General features: G+C 44.0%; 1 protein-coding gene across 1 annotated transcript in view; it reads right to left on the bottom strand.

Moving 5' to 3' along the window:
- LOC127568008 (trichohyalin-like) overlaps window positions 1–20,660 on the bottom strand; it is a 108,426-nt gene that overhangs the window by 55,810 nt on the left and 31,956 nt on the right. The window contains 4 exon segments of the mRNA XM_052011288.1: window positions 1,239–1,253; window positions 1,255–1,287; window positions 2,055–2,072; window positions 2,991–3,077. Of these exon segments, the coding sequence (XP_051867248.1) occupies window positions 1,239–1,253; window positions 1,255–1,287; window positions 2,055–2,072; window positions 2,991–3,077 (153 nt within the window).

The following is a 20,660-nucleotide window of genomic DNA, read 5'->3' as shown; positions in this document are numbered from 1 at the left end:
GGGAGACTGATGGATCACACTTCATGCATTGTGTGCCAAACTCAAAATATGAAGATATGGGCCTCCAAATCCTGGCTGGATCAAGGGGCCTGATGATCCATAGCCTGCAGTAGGACACAGATCAGGGCAGAGGGTTGTTTCTGTGGTTTGCCCCTCAAGTCAAGGGCCACACTGGGAGAGGACGTCACCTCCTCCACTTTTGGTTCTCAGTGGAGCTCAGGCCAACTAAGAGCTCGTAGTTAGAACTGTAAAGATATCTCAACCTTTATAGAGCAGAATGCAGAGGATTCCCTCAGAGGCCTGCTCCCTCTTCCGCATCAAGGCAAAGCTATCCCAAAAAATCTTGAAGGCCAGCACTGACAATGATCGCCTGCAGGCTCTGGTTGCCCACTGTTCCCAGGTAAATGGGACAGCACCTTCACCTATAACTGAGGTGCCAATGGAGTGGTTGGCTACGAATTTAATACCCAAAGTGAAGCGCGTCTTCTGAACCCATGAGAATATTCCTTATACATGGCACTTAACAGCAAGCAATTTACCTTCCTCATTATCTCATTTTAAATGAACATTGTGAATTGTTCGCCTCTTCAATGCGAGGAAATGCATTGTTGGTAAAGAAACTCTTTATGTTAAAGATGGTTAATACCAGTAACAAAATCTTTCGCTGGGCAGCTACAGAGCCAATCTTCCATCACACCGTCAAATTAAGTACTCCAGGAAATGAAGCAAATCTCTGGCCTGCGTAGCAGGCATGGGAAAATGATGATGGGGTAAAGGTCAGCACCGAGGCAATAATGTGCTCCTTTCCGATACTTCAACTAATGCCTTGAGCACAGTTGCCTGCTCACAGCAGCCCATGCAACCTTCCCTGAATCCAAGTGCCAGCTCACTGCTGAATCAGTACATGCTCTGCCCAAATCTGTTTCCCAGAGGCCAGCTGGAGGACTTTCCATGGCCATAGTCTGGACTGGCTTTTACTTGAGGGGAAAAGACCACGCCTTTGGGTGGTCCCTTCCTCCTCTCCCCCATCACTTCTCATCCCAAAGGCCACAGGCGTGCATTTGTCCATCTGTGGAGATGGATGATGACACCGGCTTATTCCTCCAAGCTCTGGCTAGAAAGGAAACCCATTTTGCTTAAGGACAGTAGACACACCAGAACCCTGCAAACTGAGGATTATCCCAAAAACATGTGGGAAGGGGAAGATTCTACACATATTCTGACAGCGCAGACATTACCATCCACTGCTCGATGGTCTCCCCACTTTGTATCCAGCCCATAATATTTCTACAAATAGAAAGGGAGAGATTAAGAAAGAGGAGGAAAGAAAAAAAAATTCAAAGACAGTAAATGAGGAGTAACTCAAAACATGTTAATGATTATCCAGTGCTTCAGGACCACAAACAGCAGGAAAGCATGGTAACAAATGTGTAAGCTGAGAGAGAGAAATACGCCAATGCACTCTCACTGAGTAAGCCCGATATTCAGACATTGCTATCATCCCCAATGAAAACTCAGTTGTGCTATGTTATATGGCCATTTTTTTCAGGAGTAAAATTAGGTATCACATTTTCTTTCCATGCAGGAATGCAACCTGAAAATCTACAACTCTCCTAGACCAGAGCTTAGGCTAAGATTGAAATGGTTGCTGGGTGTAGATGAGAAATCATCTTACTGAATGGCAGAACAGGCCAAAGGAGCTAAATGGTCTCTATTGCCATACATAGTGTTCAAACCAAGCTGGATTAAACCCGATAGTGCCTAGGCTGCAGATGGGTTATGGTAGAAGAGGAGACCAGGCAACTAGAATTCTGCTCCTTGGCACTGTTGATGTCCTGCACTGAGTGAACAGTCCAGTAATCTGCTGGCAAGCACTTCCTAGGCTGGGAATTGTACTCCTGCAGCAGTCAGAGGATAAAAAAAAATGTGAATGGGGTGGGGAAAACAGTCAAGCAGCAATGGGTGCATATGATTACATGTGGGAATAGGCTGTCACCCCCAGATTAGTTTAAACAATCAGACAAACAAGGCACACAAAGTAAAAGACATCTCACCTTCTGTACCTGGTAGATCTATCAAGAGAAAGCAGTAGAAAGAAAATAGGAGAGGGCAGAAAATTAAATGGAATGTAACTGGAACAGAGATCAGACAGAGATTGAATCAGAAGCAGCTGTAGGCCACAAAAGACCATGGGGTACCTTATGCTGATTTCTTTTATTCCCACCCTACACCAACCCCTTCATTTCATTCTGTTGGCCATGCATCTCTGCTGTCTACAAGGCCAGTACTGCCCCAGGCAACTTTTTACCAAAAGGCCTAATGGCCCCACTTCGCCACCCCAGTAGGAAACACCAGAGTGTACACTTGAGGCCTTCTCATGTGATTTTGCTTGAATCAGGGACTTGATCATGTATTTCTTTGATGCAAACTTGGTATCTGAGCTGTAGCCAACCACACAAAACATAATAATTACACCTGAAGCACCATGGCATCCTGGCTAAAGGCATGGTGGGACTGGTGGAGACTAGATGCTCAAATGATAGATAAACCACCACCACCCTCCCCCTAACCATACATCAATGCAGCTAATTCATGGTGCATGATAAATGGACCTTCATTGGTTATAGTTCCTTCCAACACACTCATGGTCCCAAAATTACTCAAAGGGAAACAATCTGTTATTGAAACTCACATTTAAAATCTCCACAGACGGCAGCAGAGCGAGGAAAGCCATCAGATGCAATTAACAAGGCCCTTGGTTCTCAGACCAAGTTTAAGATTTTTACACTTACTTCATCTCTCTGTATGTTCAGAGTTCCACCATTTCACCCTTCCCTCTGTTGAGAGATTATCTGGCAGATCCTACTACAATCAGAAATGCAGAATTTTCTGACTCAGCCCAACTAATACATCTTCTGGCCATGGAGGAAGCACAATAACAATTACCCACAAATAAACAATGGCAAGATCTGTTCAACCCCACTACTCACCTCCTTCTGCTGTCTCTCCAACTCCTTCATTCGAATCTCTCTTGCCTCAGCTCGTGCAGCTCGTTTTGCGGCCAACCTGGCCTCGGCCTGTGAATCGCACACAAAACAACACAGTTCAGTGTCTGGATCAGTACAACTAATTCATTATCTCAAAGGCATCCACTCTAAATCAGAACTGTACCTACTGTCACACAGTTATACAGTGACCAGTATCGTACCCTGTTTACACAGTGACAGATCTGTGCCATACTAGTTTTGTATCACTGTGTTATATAGTGATAGATCCATATTTATCATTGTACCTGCAACAACCCAGGTATTGCCCCCTGACATTATAGAGTGATAGGCACATAAATGCCTACAAGTCCTACTCAACATTCCAGGGCACAGAATCTTCAAGCATGACGGGGGGAAAATATGTAAAGAGATGGTATTGCAATATTGATTAAGAAATTCATTACTGCAGTAGTGAGGCAAGATATACTAGAAAGCTCGTCAAATGAGGCAATACGAGTCAAACTTAAGAACGAGAAAAGGGCAATCATTTTGCTGGATGAATACTACAGATCTCCTATCAGTCAACATGAGATAGGAGAGCAGATACACAGAAAAGTCACAGAGAGATGCAAGAGTAAATAGGGGTATAGTGGAAGGGGAATTCAATTTTCCCAATGTTAACTGGGACTGTTTATTGTGAAGGTTCAGAGGGGACTGGCATTCTCAAGTGCATAAAACTTTTTGAGCCAGTATGTTGACAGCCCTACCAGAGAAGTGGCAATACTTGGCCTAACCTTAAGGAATACAGCTGGGCAAGTGCTTGGAGTTTCAGGGGGGAGAACATTCTTGAGATATTGATCACAACTTTGTAAGTTTCAAGATGTCTCAAATAGGGATAAGAATGGTCCAGAAGTTAAGATCCCGGATTCCTGGGAAGGTAGATTTCAATATAAAAACATGGTATCTGGCAAAAGTAGACCGGGAACAACTCCTTGCAGGCAAGTCTAAATGGTATGACAAGTGGAAAGCACTAAATGTGAAAGAGTGACAGTTCAGGGACAATGCGTTTCCCTAATGGTGAAATGAAACAATAGCAAACCCAGTGAGCCCTGGATGCCAAGGGCTCGAATGAAAGAAGCAATCATATGACAGGTATAGAGAACTGAAAACAGGGGAGGAGTATAGAAAATATAGGAGAATACTTAAAAAAAAAGATCAGGAGGCAAAGATGGGGGCAGACAGGATTAAGGATTAAGGAAAATCCCAAAGCGTTTTTTTTAAAGAAAGTAAGCATATCACAAGCAAGAGAGTAACCAGGGAAGAACAGAGAACACTAGGGACCAGCTGCAATCTGAGTGCAGGGTCAGAGGACAGGGGTGAGGTCTTAAGTCAAAGTTAAGCTTTTTGTCATGTGCACAAGGACATTGATGCACAGATGCAATGAAAAACTTACTTGCATCAGCATCACAGGCGCATAGCATCAGAGACACGACATTTGCAAGAAAAACACAAATTAAGCATAAATTATACAAACTACAAGAAAGAACACAATTAGAACAAAAAAAGTCCATTGTAGTGCTAAGTGGTCATTATGTTACTATACTGAGGTAGTGATTAGGTTATGCAGGTTGGTTCAAGGACAGAGTGGTTGAAGGGAAATAGCTGTTCTTGAACTTGGTGGTGTGGGACTTCTGTAACTCCTGCCAATGGTAGCTGCAAGAAGATGGCATAGCCTGGGTGGTGGGGATCTTTGATGATAGATGTTGCCCTTCTTGAGGCAGCACCTCATGTCGATAATTCTGATGGTGGGGAGGGATGTGGCCCATAAAGTATTGGGCTGAGTGGACTGATCATCGATGAGGTATTTGTTTAAAGAAAAGGACATTGTAGCTGGAGAATTCAGGGAGAGGGAAAACAGTGAAATTCTAGAACATGTTAACATTAAAAAAAAAGGTGTCAATTGGCAAACTGGATCTGCAAAGAGTTGTTTTTTGTGATTGGAAGTCTGTGACCAGTGGGACCCTTACTGTTTGTCATATAGAGCAGAGGAAGCTGAAGTTGACCTGATTATTATGGCATGGACAGGGTAGATAGCAGGAAAATTATCCCCATAATGGAGGAATCAAAAACTTGAGAGTATAGCTTAGGGTAAGGGGGGAAGACATTTAGACGGGATCCGAGAAATATTTTTTCTCACTCAGACTATAATTTTAATCTGGAATGCACTGACCAAGTGGGTGTTGGAGGCAGACACTTGTACAAGATAACTGGGAATGCAAGGGTTAATGGTGTGCAGCAATTCTTCCCATGGTGTGATATTGTGTCAACCATGGGGTGACTATAGTTATGGCTGTAAAATGTCTAGGTGTGGGTGAGAAAGAAAGAAGTTTTTTTGACATATCTTATTTTGCTAGAAGCCCGCTGTAAGCAACTGCCTTAATAAGTGCAACTTCCCACAAAGGTTTCCCACGAAGTGGGTATAAAAGTAGGGACACTGACCGGTAGATCTCTGAGTGGGGATCAGTACAGAGCTCGGGTTACACTGTTTACTCTTTCTCTGTATCCCTCACTCCCACTAGCGTAAACTAATAAAGCATTGATTCTATGTTCTTTGGCTCTGCTGTTGTCTGATTTATTACAGTGTGGGTCGACTTTCACATACTCTTGCAACATTTAAGTATTTAGAAGGCACTTGAATCACCAAGGCATAGAAAGCGACACACCAAGTGCTAGTAAATAGGATTAGTGTAGATGGCCATGGACACTGTGGGTCAAAGGCCCCGTTTCTGTGCTATATAACTACACTAATCTCAATATTGTGTCCTATGGGCAGATCTGTAACCACCAAATTAATAAACCCTATTACCTTGAACCTGGTGGGGTGGGACTTCAGGCTTCCGCACCTCCTGCCAGATGGAGACGTGCATCCACCAACGTTGTGTCAGAGTTACATAATGACAGACTTTTTCCCAGCACAGTAACCAGAATAAAATTGTCATTTACTCACCAATACAGTAGCTAAATAATAGTGACATACCTATATGCACCAGGACTATATTCCAGTTTCGTACAAAGACAAAACTATCCTATTGGTGTCTACTCCTGTCTTATACAGTGGCAGACTTATACACACCTGTTATGTGACCCTGTAACAGACCTATATTCAGCAGTATAGCCATATTTTCTACATGACAACAGCTTCTGGAACATGGTTATGATGACCATCAAGTAATTCCAAGGGGATTTCTTCTTCCCCATCCCCCACTCCCAAGCCCGTGTCTCCTCCCACTGTATGTGGTGGGCCACACCTCCTTTAAGCATAAACAAGAAGTATTCCTATTACTCGTTATGTAGTCCATTTATCAGTAGCTACCATTGTCTGAACACTCCGAGTTAAAATTGAACCACTGGCAGTTTAATTCTAGGCAGACTTACATTCCTATGCTGGAAGGAATGGGGGAGGTGGCAGTACCATCTATCCTGACAAACCCAGCATGTTGGTTACAAAACAACCAGACTCTTTCCCTTTAACCAAAAGTCAGCTCATACACAAAACCGCTGTTCATAAAGTACAAAGACAGAGCCAAAGTCTACTGTGGTAATACAAGGCTTAGCAACAAATCCATTGTCTGCCAAGAGGCTGAAACACAACTAGAGCTTTTCTCTTTGAAGTGGAGGAGGATGAGAGGTGACTTGATAGAGGTGTACAAGATGATAAGAGGCATCGATCGAGTGGACAGTCAGAAGCTTTTCCCCAGGGCGAAAATGGCTCATATGATGGGGCATAATTTTAAGGTGGTTGGAAGAAGGTATGGGGGGGGGGGGGGGGGGTGGGTGGGCAATGTCAGAGGCAAGGTGTTTTTTTTTACAGACAGAGTGGTGGGTGCGTGGAACGCACTGCCAGCAGAGGTGGTGGGGGCAGATACATGGGGGACTTTTAAAAGAGATTCTTAGATTGCCACATGAATGAAAGAAAAATGAAGGGCTATGTGGGAGGGAAGGGTTAGATAAATCTTAGAGCAGGATAAGATGTCGGCACAACATTGTGGGCTGAAGGGCATGTGCTGTGCTATGCTGTGGTGTTCTATGTTCTGTGCATGGGGAGGTATGGTGCTGCTAGAGCTGTGTGTTTCAGCCTTTTGGCAGAAGATGGATTTGTTGCTCACTTCCTGCTGCCGACCAGACAACATTTCAAGCCTAGTTTTGGATAGTCCCTCTACTTTGCATGTCCATATGTGCTTTTGTAGACTTAACCCTGTCTCTTGTAGTGGCCATTGTGGTTGGCTGGACTTCCAGATTCCACAAGTAGTTTGATCTTAAACATGCAAATCCTTCATATCTGCAAAATATCTTTGCTTCCTTAATATCAAAGGATTCTCCATATTCCTGGTTGTGAGTAAAGAACTGGTAACAGTCATCTGTTTCAATTGAAGGCAGGTACAATCTGCTTATATTGAACCTAATGCACACTTCAGGGTCTCATTTGAGTACTTAATGGTGTAGTATAATTCTCTCTCCCTGTCACTACACAGTTGCAGTAACAGGTTTACTGCTCTAGTTTTATCAAGAGCATATCTGGAGTTTATCTAGAGATGGGGACTCCAGACCAGTTCAATGTAGAATGCAAACTCTTCTTTCTACTGTCTCCATTCTTTGGACAGGTTACTTGTCTACAAATCCAGAAGCTTGGGCAGCTTTGTTTCCTCCATCATGTATCCCCTCACTTGAATCTCATACATCACTGTCTTGAGCCTATGTTCACATTATCATAATTGGGATGGGATCACACTTGGTGTTCACTATTTTGATTTAGGCAACGTGTCCAATTTTCATCAACTGGCATTTCTGACACCATGCCTCAGTTCACTCTAAATTACTGAAAATACTACAGTTTCTTTCCCCCCCCCCCCCCCCCCAAACAGCCTCCCTTGCAACTTTGTCCCCAAATACTGTTGCAATACTAGAAGCAGTTAATCACATGAAACAACCTTGAAAGGAGTGACAGCATTAAAGAAACAATTATCCATGGTTTGACATTACATACAACACCTATGTTGTTCCATTCTGGTGTGCTAATTAAAATCTAGTGCAGCTTCTCCCTCTCACTGCCTTCCTCAAAAGAAATTTCTGACATCCTTTTTCAGAAGAGAAATTCACTGAATAGTACTGGTTTCTCCACTTGCTAAATCGTTCAGTCTGGCTATGGTTGTTTACCTGTGTCATAGTAGGGAATAGTCTGTCTCTGAATTCTAGATACTAAGAATGGTATTTAATAAAACCTCAAAAGTTATTCATTTACTGTAAAATACTATTTAAATACAAATATTTCTCACAATATTTTGGGGAAACTACACATCAGCATATTCTCTGCATAGTATATTGCTACATATGTTTTAGTGATATTCTTGCCAGTTCCATGTCAATTCTTACCTGATAAGTCTAGTAAAATTTTGTCATCAAATGGCGTCTTTGTATGTTGTTCCGTTCTGGTGTGTTAACTAGAATCTAGTGCAGTTTCTCTCTCATTGCCTTCCTCAAAAGAAAGTTTCTGACATCCTTTTTCAGAAGAGAAGTTCACTGAACACTGCTGGTTTCTCCTCTGTGTTAAATCGTTCAGTCTGGCTATGGTTTGTTTACCTGTGGGTCATGACTAGGCTGAGGCCAGCTACAGTATCCTGTCACGTCACTGTGGGTAACAAATGCTGGGCAAAGATAGGAATGACTCTACAGCAGGCAATTCTGCACTGTACATGGGGGTCTTGAAGGAGGACAGGACAGTGATGCAGAGAAGGAGTTGTCCAGAGAAGAGGGCCCAACAGTGACACAGAGTGGTTCCTTCAGGAAAACCATGCCAGTTGAAATGTTACTGTTTGTCACCATATCAACATCTTGGCATAGATGCAGAGATAGGTAGAAACAAAGAGGAGAGAAGCAAGGGAACGGGAGAGAAAAGGGAATAGGCTGGGAAAGAAGAGATGGTGGAAAAAACAGAAAGGGAAAGGGCAAGGACTAGACAGACAGAGGAGAGGGCAAGGAAACAGCACACTTTTAACTGAGTGACTGCACTTGGAAGATGGGGACTTCAGGAGATACTTTCAGATTGCTCCCCTTGAAACTTTTACATACTATTTCCCTAGGCTAACAGAAGCAGCAGCTAGATTAAAACAGGTAAGAACAGCACAGGAGGCAACAACAGCCACATTCTCTCACTACACTTAACCTTGCAAGGCTCTGGTACTTTTCCACACACCACTCCAGGTTAACGTAGCACCTGGTGTCATCAGAAGCTACAGGAGCTCACCTTTTCTGAGCTATCAGCAGGAATAAAGTGCTGGAAGAGCAGGCAACCCTAAGGAAAACATTCCAGAAATTATCTGTCGCTCAGCAAGTCAAGTCAGAAGGAACAATAAGGCCAAAGGCAGCAGGATTCAGACAAGCTCCAGATGTACCCTCACAGCAGGGTTCTGTTCTGCACAGCCCAACTGTAAACCCCACGCACCTTACCTTGGGGAAGTCCTGCTTGCCTGTGCACAGATTGCAGGTAATAGGATCTTAATGGCAATCACTAAATTCAACTGGCTGCATTACAAGTATACAATCATGCTGCATCTCCCAGCTTGCCTCCCCAATTATGCCCAGGTTGGTTTCCACTCTGCTGAAGATGCTGGTTATGTGCACCAACTTACTCAGGCTGAGGTCAAATGAGGCAGGGTAGAAAGAAGGGCAGCTCTAAGGATCAGTGTTAAAGCAATTGACCTCCAGTTGCCCTAGGTTTGCCCTCAAGGTAACAGTCACCTTACTGTCCTCACACCTCAGAATTGTTCATTCCCCATACATATTTGTATTGGCTTGCTAGGTCCACTACGAGAATGCTTACTAGTGGCACCGAGTCTATACGGACCATACTTATTTGCCCAAAGTCTACACTAATCGAGTTTTTTTTGTTCTCCCTTCAACTCCCCCCAGGTTCTACGCACTAGGGGTAATTTGCAGTGGCCTATCAGTCGCCCATCTTTGGGATGTGGGGAAAAAACTGGAGGATACCCACATGGTTAAAGGGAGAATATGCAAACTTCACATAGACAGCGCCAGAGGTTAAGATTGAATCCAAGTCGATGGAGCCGAGAGGCAGCAGTTCTATTATTTGCTTCACTGTGCAGTTTCTTGTGCAAAGACACCCAAATCTTTTGGAAAACCACCATTTATTAGCCTTGCATCATTTAAATAACACTTGCCTTTTCTCTTCTTCCTGTGCAAGTGGTTAACCTCACAACTCCCCTCATTGTTCCACCTGCCATGTTTATGCCTGCCCACTTAATTTGTCTATATCCTTTGCAGGCTGTGCGCTGGATTTTCAGAAAAAAATCTTCCAATGGTCAGGCTTTTCCCAGTTATTGGACAAAGACTACTAGGTCTCTCCAAGTGCAAGTAGTTGGCTCAGCTCTGCCCTGCCCACAAATGACCTTGACAAGTAGTGAGTCCCAGCCCCGTAGGCTGTCACCAGGTCACCATAGCAGAATGTTGAACACTGTTGTCTAATCTGGGTTGTTATTGTTAAGGTGATTGAAACCTTGATGAGGGTTTTGCAAATGAAATGTCTAAGGTTTCAGATAAAATAGTGTTGAGAAGCCAGATGCTCCATTAGAAAGGTATTGATCAGAGTCACAAACAGCATACAAGATTCATACAAAGATGCAAAATAATCTATACTGGTTTTGTAAGTAATGAATTATATCCTGGTAATTATTTGCTGATTCAAATGCAGAAAGTCAATATGAAAGCAGATGACAGATATTGAAAAAATCATGAAATTAAAATGCCAAGACTTAATTCTTCATCATTAAAAACCATTACCCAATAGAGTCAATGGGAATGCACTGAAGAATGTGTAAAACTTGACGAGTCAGTTTTATTTGAGAGTGCTTGTTATGGTGTCAATACTGGAGAAATAAAATATCATGGCCTTGGAAACCCAGCAGCTGCAGCACTGGCTTTGTTCAGGCTGCAATTCAATCAGCTCCTTCCATCCCATTTTGTATGCGTGTGTGTGCAACAGAGACTTGCTCTACAGATTCTGGAACAATTCAATTCCTCCAAAACATATTCCATGCCACTATGAATGGCATCAAGACTGCAGTCCATATATTTCTTGCCCTCCAAATGCATCAATAAAAGTCAGCACAGCCAGAACAGGCACCAGTGGGGGACTTGGAATGACAAAATCGTGGTAAGTTAGCCCTGGCCAACCAGTCCAAAGAGAGCTCAGTGTCACAGTGCTGGAACTCTGGGGTAAGCACATACCCGAGCTGCAGTGCCAACCTACTGTTCGGTAAAGCCAGAAAAGAACAATAGTTATGGGTGTATCGGTGTCTTCTCACAACTTTCTTTCCCACCCATTTTGTGGTGTCAGTAAACCTGGATTAATATAGTAATACACAGGCGACCTCTGCATTATGGGGGCTTGCATTGCTAGAAAATATAACCTATTGCGATTTTCCACAACAGGAAGCCGTGTCATCTGCGCATGCGGCATGGTAGCGTAGTAGTTAGCGTGATGCTATTACAGCGCCAGCAATCGGGGTTCGATTCCCGTCGCTGTAAGGAGTTTGTACATTCTCCCGTGTCTGCGTGGGTTTCCTCCGGGTACTCCGGTTTTCCTCCCACATTGCAAAGACGTAGGGTAGGTCAATTTGGGTTTAAAATGGGCAGCACGGACTCGTTGGGCTGGAAGGACCTGTTACCACACTGTAAATAAAATTTTTTTAAAAATGCCAGTTAAAAAATATAAATTTTCCTTTTATTTATTACTTTCCTCATGTGAATTTTCATGAGCATATTTTATTCTGTACCCTAGGCTTTTTTTTTGAGTGATCTGTGAATTCTGTAAGGGCGAATTTCTGTGACCTTAACTGCTATAACGTGGGTGTCACTTGTAAATATCTGAAGTCCCAGCACCGATTCCTGTGCAATCCCAATAATTACAGCTTGTCAACCTGAGAATGGCCTCTTTATCCCTACTCTTTTCCACAATACTCTGAGCATTTACTTGTGGATCCTTACTGAATGCTTTCTTGAAATCCAAAAATGGGATCCATTTCATTTTTCTTGCTACTGGTATCCTCAAAAAAACTTTTTTTTACATTTTTCAAATAGGATTTCCTTCTCATAAAACTGTGCTGGACTGCTTAATTATCCCGTGATTTCCAACTGTGCTCTTGCTGTTTCCTTAATCATTGACTTGGATGTTAAGCTAACTGAATTGTAATTTTTCCTCTCTCCTTTCGTGAATAAGAGACCTTTCCAGAAACTAGAGAATTTTCGAAAGGTCACAACCAATGCATCCACTATTGCTGCAGCCAGTTCTTTTAGAACAGTAGGCTCCAGGCCATCAGATCAAGAGATTTGGCAGTCTTTTGTTCATTATCTAGTACTTTATTCTCTAACAATGGATTATTTTACCTTCTCCATTTTACTCAGAACATAGAGCTGTACAGCATAGGAACATGCTCTTTGGCCCACAATGCCGAATTAAACCAAATCTCTTCTGCATGTACATGATCCATATCCCTCCATATTCATGTGTCTAACAGCCTCTTAAATGCCACTATTGTATCTGCTTCCACCACTAACCCTGCCAGCCCGTTCCAAGCACCTACCACTCTCTATGTAAAAAGTTGCCCTGCACTTCTCTTTTAAACTTTCCCCCTTTCACCTTAAATTTACCTCTAATATTTGACATTTCTACCCTGGGGGAAAAAAAACTGACCATCTACCTTATCTATGCCTCTCATAATTTTATAAACTTCTATCAGGTCTCCCCTTGGCCTCCGATGCTCCAGACAAAACAACCCATGTTTGTCCAACCTGAAAGCTCATACCCTCTAATAAAGGCAACATCCTAGTAAACCTCTTCTGCATCCTTTCCAAAGCCTCAACATCTTCCTGGGATGACCAAAATTGCGCACAATGCACCTGGTGAAGCCTAACCAAAGTTTTACAAAGCTGTAACATGACTTCCTGACTCTTATACTCAGTGCCCCAACCAATGAAGGCAAGCATGCCACGTCTTCTTTACCACTATTTCTACTTTTTAAAAAAAAGAGCAATACTTGTGTGGCCACTTTCAGTGATCTATGGACTTGGACCCCAAGATCCAAGTATATCAATGCTGTTAAGGGCCCTGCCATTAATTGTATACTTTCCCCTTACATTAGGCCTCCCAAGGTGCAACACCTCACACTTGCTCAGGTTAAACACCATCTGCCATTTCTCTGCCCATGTCTGTACCTGATCTATATTCTGCTGTATCCCTCTACACTGTTCACAACTCCATCAATCTTTGTGTTGTTTGCAAACTCACTAACCCACCCATCTACATTTTCATTCGTCATATATATCCCAAACAACAGAGGCCCCAGTACTGATCCCTGTGGTACACCATTGATCACTGACCTCCAGCCCAAACAACACTCTCCCACTACAACTGTTTTCTATGGGCAAGCCAATTCTGAATCCTCTTATTCTGTGCCTTTTTGGCATACTTTTAACTTTTTCCATCTTCTTATACTCCATTTGTTTCTCAGACTCTGTTAAGACCAACATTTATTTTTCTACTCTCTGCCATTTTACACACTTGCAGTTAGAACCTGTTTTTGTATTCCTTGCTAGACTATTGTCATATTGTATTTGTCCCTTTTTTATCATTTATTAATCACGTTTTGCTAACTCCAAAAATTTTCCCAGTCCTTGAGCCAAGCACAATTTTTCACAATGTAAGCTTTTCTTTTCAATCTAGCATCTTTCTTAACTTTAATTACAGATGAGTTCCCTTTCCTGTAGAGATGGTATTCCTCAATGTTATTTATCTTTGTGGAGAATTACAAAATATATTTAAGAATCTGTCACTGCAAACCTTCTAATCTAATTTCCCAATCTACATTAACCACTTATTTTGCCATACTTATAATAATTACTTTTACATTTAATGATATGGATTCAAGTTTATTAAACTCAACACAAGATTTCACCTTGTTCTGATCACTTTTCCCCAAAAAAATCCTTCGCTAAGTAAACTCATCTATATTTGACCAGATGAAAACTCTGTATTTTCAGGAAACCAGTTTCTCAGTTCTGAAACTAGGTACTGATTTCTCCCCAAGTTGACCACAGTCTCGAACAGTTCAACACCTGCTGTAAAAAGAGACCTCTCTTAGGGCTAACAATGTCTATCTCTCAGCACCAGGCTCTCTGTGTGTCACATTTCCAGCAAGTAAAATTGCATTCAACCTTCGACCTATATACTCCTGGGAACCTCCTGCAAGTACCATTTGCTAGCAGGAACCCCCCCACAGATACAAGTTTACAAGGGCCTTCTGGAAGTTTGCTGATCCGTGTGGGTATGATGCACTCCTGGGGACTCCTCCAAATACAGTGAGCTCTCCACACACAAGATCCTCTTCTTACTGCCTCTGCCTAAAGTGACAAATCATCAACACACTTTCAGGTATGGTCTAAGATTGCCATGTTCCCGGGGATGCTTCTGTCATATTGTTCTGTAACATCCCATCATCTGTAGCTTGAGTTACTCTAAGAAAAGACCTGTCTTTTATCGAGACTCAAGATGTTAGCAGGAAGCTCAAGGATTCCTGTCCCATTCACCAACTATCACAATGATGACACCTCTCAACTTTGCACAGCCAATAATCACACTCCAATGGACAGATTCACAAGAAGTCCCTCAGCCAAGATGAAGAGAGAGATTATATTTGGACAGCACAGGCACACCACCTGTTATTCAGGTAGCTGAGCTATAAAAACAGTTGCGGCTTTATAAAAGCCCTGATCCCAAGTCAAGTTAGGGAGAAGGTACTAATTCAAAATTCATCCAGCCCTTGACACAGCTATGAGAACCAGTAACGTTAGCCCACTTTGTCTTTCCACTTCACTCACAAGCTGCTCCACATTTAGAACCAGTTTCAGATTACATTTCACCCTCTTGGGTCGAAAATTAAATGCAGCAACTCTCAGGGCTTTGCTTCCTATTAATATGAAGGGGCGGTGGCAAATGACCCCGGGCCTGCGTCAGTGATATACAAACACGCGTTCCCTCCTCCAGTGTCAGACCCTCACCTATATGGCCATCTCCTCCAATCCTATCCACACTTGTGGGAAATCCTCAGCCTCTGGCTGTAGTGATGTTGACCAATAATTTACTGAGACAGGAATGGTGAAGGGTCTACTCTGGGATAGGCAAGCATAAGTGATCACCAATAACTGGGCTTTATTCTGTCCCCATATTAAAAATGTAAATTCTTATTTTGACTTTTCTGAAGCTGCTGCTTTTAGCCACCATTCATGAACCAATAATTTCAGAAGAGTGAGAGAGCATGAGCCCAAGAGAGGGAGGAACACGCCAGAGAGAGGGGACTGGGGGGGGGACAGGAGAGCATTCCAGGGCAAAGTGCAGGGGGGGAGGGGGGAAGCACAGGAGGGAGAGCCAGATCCAGAATGAGATAAAGTATGTGAGAATGCAATGGAGAATAAAAAGGGAAAGAGAGGGTAGATTGCAAACACAAGACCCACCCACTGTGTCACTGTGTCCCATCATGGCGTGAAGTTTTCATTATAGTTTAACATTTTTCTCAATGGCAGTTTCCATTCTGATGGGACAAAACCAGGGTGACCATGGGGATTAGCCGTAAAAAGATATCTGGTCAATGAACATGCACCCATAAATTTATAATCTTTTATTTCCATATTTCTGTTATGTTTTTAAAATGGGCTCTGCTTACTAACAATGCTTCACTTGAAAGGTACATTTGACATCAACCACCACGAAAAGATAATGTTAACCCATATTCCAGGTGAAGCCTCAGTCTCATCATGAAGCCTCGAGGAAAGCCCTTGGAGAAGATGGGAGGAGGGAAAGCTGGGAGATCTCCTAGGAGGGAAGAGGATAGAGAAGGGGAATGAAGTGGATAATTACACTGGGAAATCCTCAGGGACAGAATGCTAGACTATGCACCCCTCAGCTACTTGCTGACTGTGGGTGTCTGACAAGACAAGTGAGGGCATTAAAATATGACAATGGGCCCCCCCCCCCCCCCACCCAGAAAAACCCCTCCAAGTGAAAGCCCAAACTGCTCCACCACTGGAAGACAGGGACTCTTACAGCAGAATCCTTGCTGGCTTTTGAAGCAGGAGAGAAACCTTCCACTCTTGCCCCTTCCTCCCTTAATCCAGAAGCCAGTGTCAGTGTAATGAGCAAACCCCATGGATCAGGGATACAAGGTCTCCCTGCTCCCAATATTTCAGTTTCATATTGAGCTGTGCATACATTCATCATATTAATCACATGTACCTCAAGTAAATTACCACCCCCCCCCCCCCCCAAACAGGCTTTCTCTGACCACAACATGCTGGAAATTTTAGGCCACATCATGGGAAGAAAAACAGAGTTGACATTTCAGTTTGAAGACCCTTTATCAAAACTGGGAAGGAGACAGTAGAAACTTGTTAAGTGGTAGGAAAGGTAGGGGAGGGATCGATATCTCTGATAGGGTAAAACCAGGATGACCATGGGCATAACTGTAAACAAGGATACATGGTCAATGAATGAATGGGAGCAGTTAGAGAGTGAGAACATAGACAGAATTAAAAAAGAAAGACTGAACACTGGACGATAAAAGAAAGACTGAACACTGGACGATAAAAGAAAGACTGAACAATGGACGATAAAAGAAAGACTGAACACTGGACGATAAAAGAAAGACTGAACACTGGACGATAAAAGAAAGACTGAACACTGGACGATAAAAGAAAGACTGAACACTGGAAGAACTCAGTGGGTCAAGCAGCATCTGTGGAGGCAAAAGGTGTACATTGGTGTTTTGGGTCAAGACCCTACAACAGTAATGACAGGGAACAGGAAAGATTACCAGTAGATAACAGTACATAGGGGATGGGATAGAGGCTGACAGGTGATATGTGGAACCTGATGGGGAAGGGATGCTAGGCAGAAGGAACCAGGTGTGGGGAGGGGAGGATGGGAGGGATTAAGGGAAAAGAAAACTAGGTGTGTCATCTCGGAATTAAGTTCTCACTTCTGTCCACTCTAAAGTAACACAGTGCCACGAGGTCGATTCGATAAAACGCGTTTATTAGCAGTGCACTGCTAAGGAGAGGTCTCTTCAGCACTCGTTAAGAGTCACCTCCTGAGGTCCCTTCATACAAAGGAGCAGACAGAAATTCATACAGATATTGTCACACACACTAAATGCATGCGGTGCCGTGAGTTTCGGTCAAGCCACAGAGATCCCGAGACAGACGTCGCACCTATTGTCCAGCATAATTGAGTTATAATCAAGAAATTCAAAGACAGGTATCACCCCTCATTGTTTAGGACAAGCTTCCCACTCGTTGTTTATTGCACTCAGTGCCCCTATTGTCTAGCATAACGGGACTGAAACCAAGGTTCCGGACACAGTAATTAACACCTTCTCCATTGAGTCAGCAGCTTGCGTGCTCTTGCTTGCGAGGTAATTTTTTCCATCAGCTATAGGTATGGTGACAGTTTTTAAACACTTTACTTCCTCACTCCCTCCTTTTTATCATTACATGATAACCTAGAGTGGCGCCGAGAACAGGGCCGAGAGTTTATTAATAAGGACCTTGCAACAGGTATTTAGACAGGTCAGCACCACACAGCATACTATTACAATAACGATTAGCCCCACTACTCCATGCAGCAGGTATGATGCCCACGATCCTCCCAGTAGCCACCTCAACCAACCCGTCCCTCCTGTAAGTCCCTGCCTAAAGCTATCTACTTGCTTCTGAATGTCCTGAATGGCATGGGAAATGTTGTAGGACTCATCTCTCACATTGGTGACACATTTGTCCCCTACTATGGCACATACTCCTCCTTGCTGAGCCAACTGGTAGTCCACAGCATACCGGGTCTGCTGGGCATAAAGTCGGAGCTCCGCCAGTTCCCGGTTCACTGCCTCCAGGCCCTTCATAGTACTGTTTCCCAGCACAGCCAGTCCACAAAGAAGGTAGTTCCGGTTTTTTTGCAGCTATAGTTCCTGCCGAACCCCAGAGAGAGAGAGTACTCAGAAACCCATAGCCTAACGACGATAAGGGAGATCCCAACGTAATAGGATCCCTCCAGTCCTCACAGAACTCCTCACTAACTGACCGCACCACAAGTCTTCGTCGGACATGAGCCTTCTGGGGGCAGGGGACCGTGACCGGCCCGATCGTTCCCATTGCAAACCAGGCTGGCAGAGTAGGAATACCATTAAAGAGCCCTTCTTTAGCCCGGTAACAGGTTACATTACCTGATTGCTGTGGACAGGGCATCTGAGAACACCAAGAGATTCCAACAACATTTCTCCCATGCTCTCTTAGGTAACTCTCCCTGGTTAGCCATTCTAAAGAGACATTAGACAATTTCACATGGGTCCTGTTCCCTTCCCCACAAATCCATCGCTGCCCTGCAAGTAATGTAACACACCTAGTGGCAGTGCACTCACACCTAAACCATCCCCCCATTAAATCCACATTTTCTCTCTATACAAGTAGTGGTGGCACATGATAACGTATGCTGTACGATCGCTATCCCACAACCCCATCCTTTACCGGTGAAGCAGCGGGAGAAGGACTGGTGGTTGGTTGTGCTACTAGGACCTGTTACTGTTCTTTGCAAGCATTTTCCCGGCAGCACCCTCCCGTAAGTTCCCGTCTGCCCAATACACTTTGTATTTGAGTGTTCGTACTTTAAGAGGGCCCTGGGGCTCCAGCTTGGTGTAGCTACAAAAAGGCCTTCCACTGATTCTGCCAAGGGGTAGCAAACAGTGCGATTCCCATGTAGCTGCATATGTAAAACAAATTATCCTCTAATGCCCACGCAAGAGTACCAGTAATGGTAAGGAGTCCGAATCTAAGAAATATCATCTTTCTTCCGGCGGCCATCGTTTACAGTCACTCAGATGAATCCAGCGTTCCTGGCCCTGTACTTTCACGGCTGTAGGAGTTTGGAGCATTATCTGGTATAAGGTCAACCTGGGTGGGTGGCTGGGTGCCAGCGTCCCATGGGGTTCTTCCCAGACGTCCATAGACGATTTTGGCAGCTGACACCCTGGTGGCCGAGTGGGGGGTAATTCTCATGTGGCACAATGCCAAGGGGAGAACCCTCAGCCAATTCAGACCTGTCTCTGACACCAATCCAGTTAGCCTATTCTTCAGGGTGCCATTAGCTCGCTCATACCCGCTGCCTGAGGGTGATAGGTGCAGTGGAACTGCTGTTTGATATGCAGTGCCTCGCATAATTCCTTATTTATTTTCCCTGTGAAGTGGGGACCATTGTCTGAACTTATCATTCGGGGCACCCCAAATCTTGGTACAACCTCTGTAAGCAACAACTTCACCACCATTAAGGCCTTATTGTTGGTGGTTGGAAAAGTCTCAATCCATTTACTAAACACATCAGCGATAAAGAGACAGTACCTATAACAATGTACACACAGTAATTCAACAAAGTCGAGTTGTATACATTCAAAAGGACCACCTGGCAAGGGGGTTTTGCCTGGGGTGCACCTCACCCCTTTCCCAGCATTGGTTTGTTGGCATATCAAACATGATTTTGCCTTGTGCTGCTTCCTCCAATCTGGGGTGCCACCAGGTACGTAGTAAAATGTTACTCATTCCCTCCTTGCCAAGGTGAGTGTCAGAATGCAGGCAGTCAATAAGCATAGGTAACAAAGAATCAGGTATACATACTTGACAGACTGGAGTAATCCAGAGGCCGTGTGGCGCAGTGCGTGTACACCCGTGTGCCTTCCACATTTGTTTTTCCTGCGTCAGGGGCATCCTCCTGTAAGTGCTGCACAGTAACCATGTCTGGTCTGCCCTGCGTTGTCATCTTTGGCTTACAAGCAGCTGCCTGTTTTTCAGCAGTCGAAACGATTTTAGACCCCTGGTGTGCTGCCTATTTAGCCTCTGCGTCTGCCCTGTTATTGCCCTGTGTCACTAGGGAGGTGTCTGAAAGGTAAGCCGAGCATTTAATGATGGCCAATTTGTTAGGGAGAAGGATGGCCTGGAGGAGGTTCTTTACATAAGCCGCATTCTGTATGGGGCTACCTGTAGAGGTCAAAAATCCCATGCGCCCAGAGTTGGCCAAAATCATGGGCAACTCCAAAAGCATAGCGGGAATCAGTGAAGATGTTAGCTACTTTGTCCTTGGCTAAAATACAAGCTCTGGTCAGGGCAGAGTTCTGCTTTTTGGGCAGAGACTAGAGGCTGCAAAGATGCAGACTCCACAACATGGGAGTCGTTTACTATGGCATAGCCGCAAAGGTAGGCTCCCTGTTTGGAAACGGAGGAACTACCGTCGACATACAGGTTTAAGTCTGCTGACTGGAAGGCCTTATCCGAAAGGTCCAGACAGGGTGTAGTCAAAAAGTGGTTACGCATTAAACAGTCATGTGGCAGATCTGCAAGATCCTCTGGTGGGGCCTCTAGAAAGGTGGCAGGGTTAATGGTGGTGCAGTAGGCAAAAGCGAGGAGTGGGTCATTCAGGACCGCTACCTCATATCTGTTTAAGCAGGCCTGGGTAAGGTGTTGTGTCTGATGAGAGGTTAGGAGTGCCATTACAGTACGGGAGGAATAAAC

The sequence above is a fragment of the Pristis pectinata genome, chromosome 1 (genome assembly GCF_009764475.1).
Source record: "Pristis pectinata isolate sPriPec2 chromosome 1, sPriPec2.1.pri, whole genome shotgun sequence".
Classification (NCBI taxonomy): Eukaryota; Metazoa; Chordata; class Chondrichthyes; order Rhinopristiformes; family Pristidae; genus Pristis; species Pristis pectinata.
This window is presented reverse-complemented; position numbering and strand designations above follow the sequence as displayed.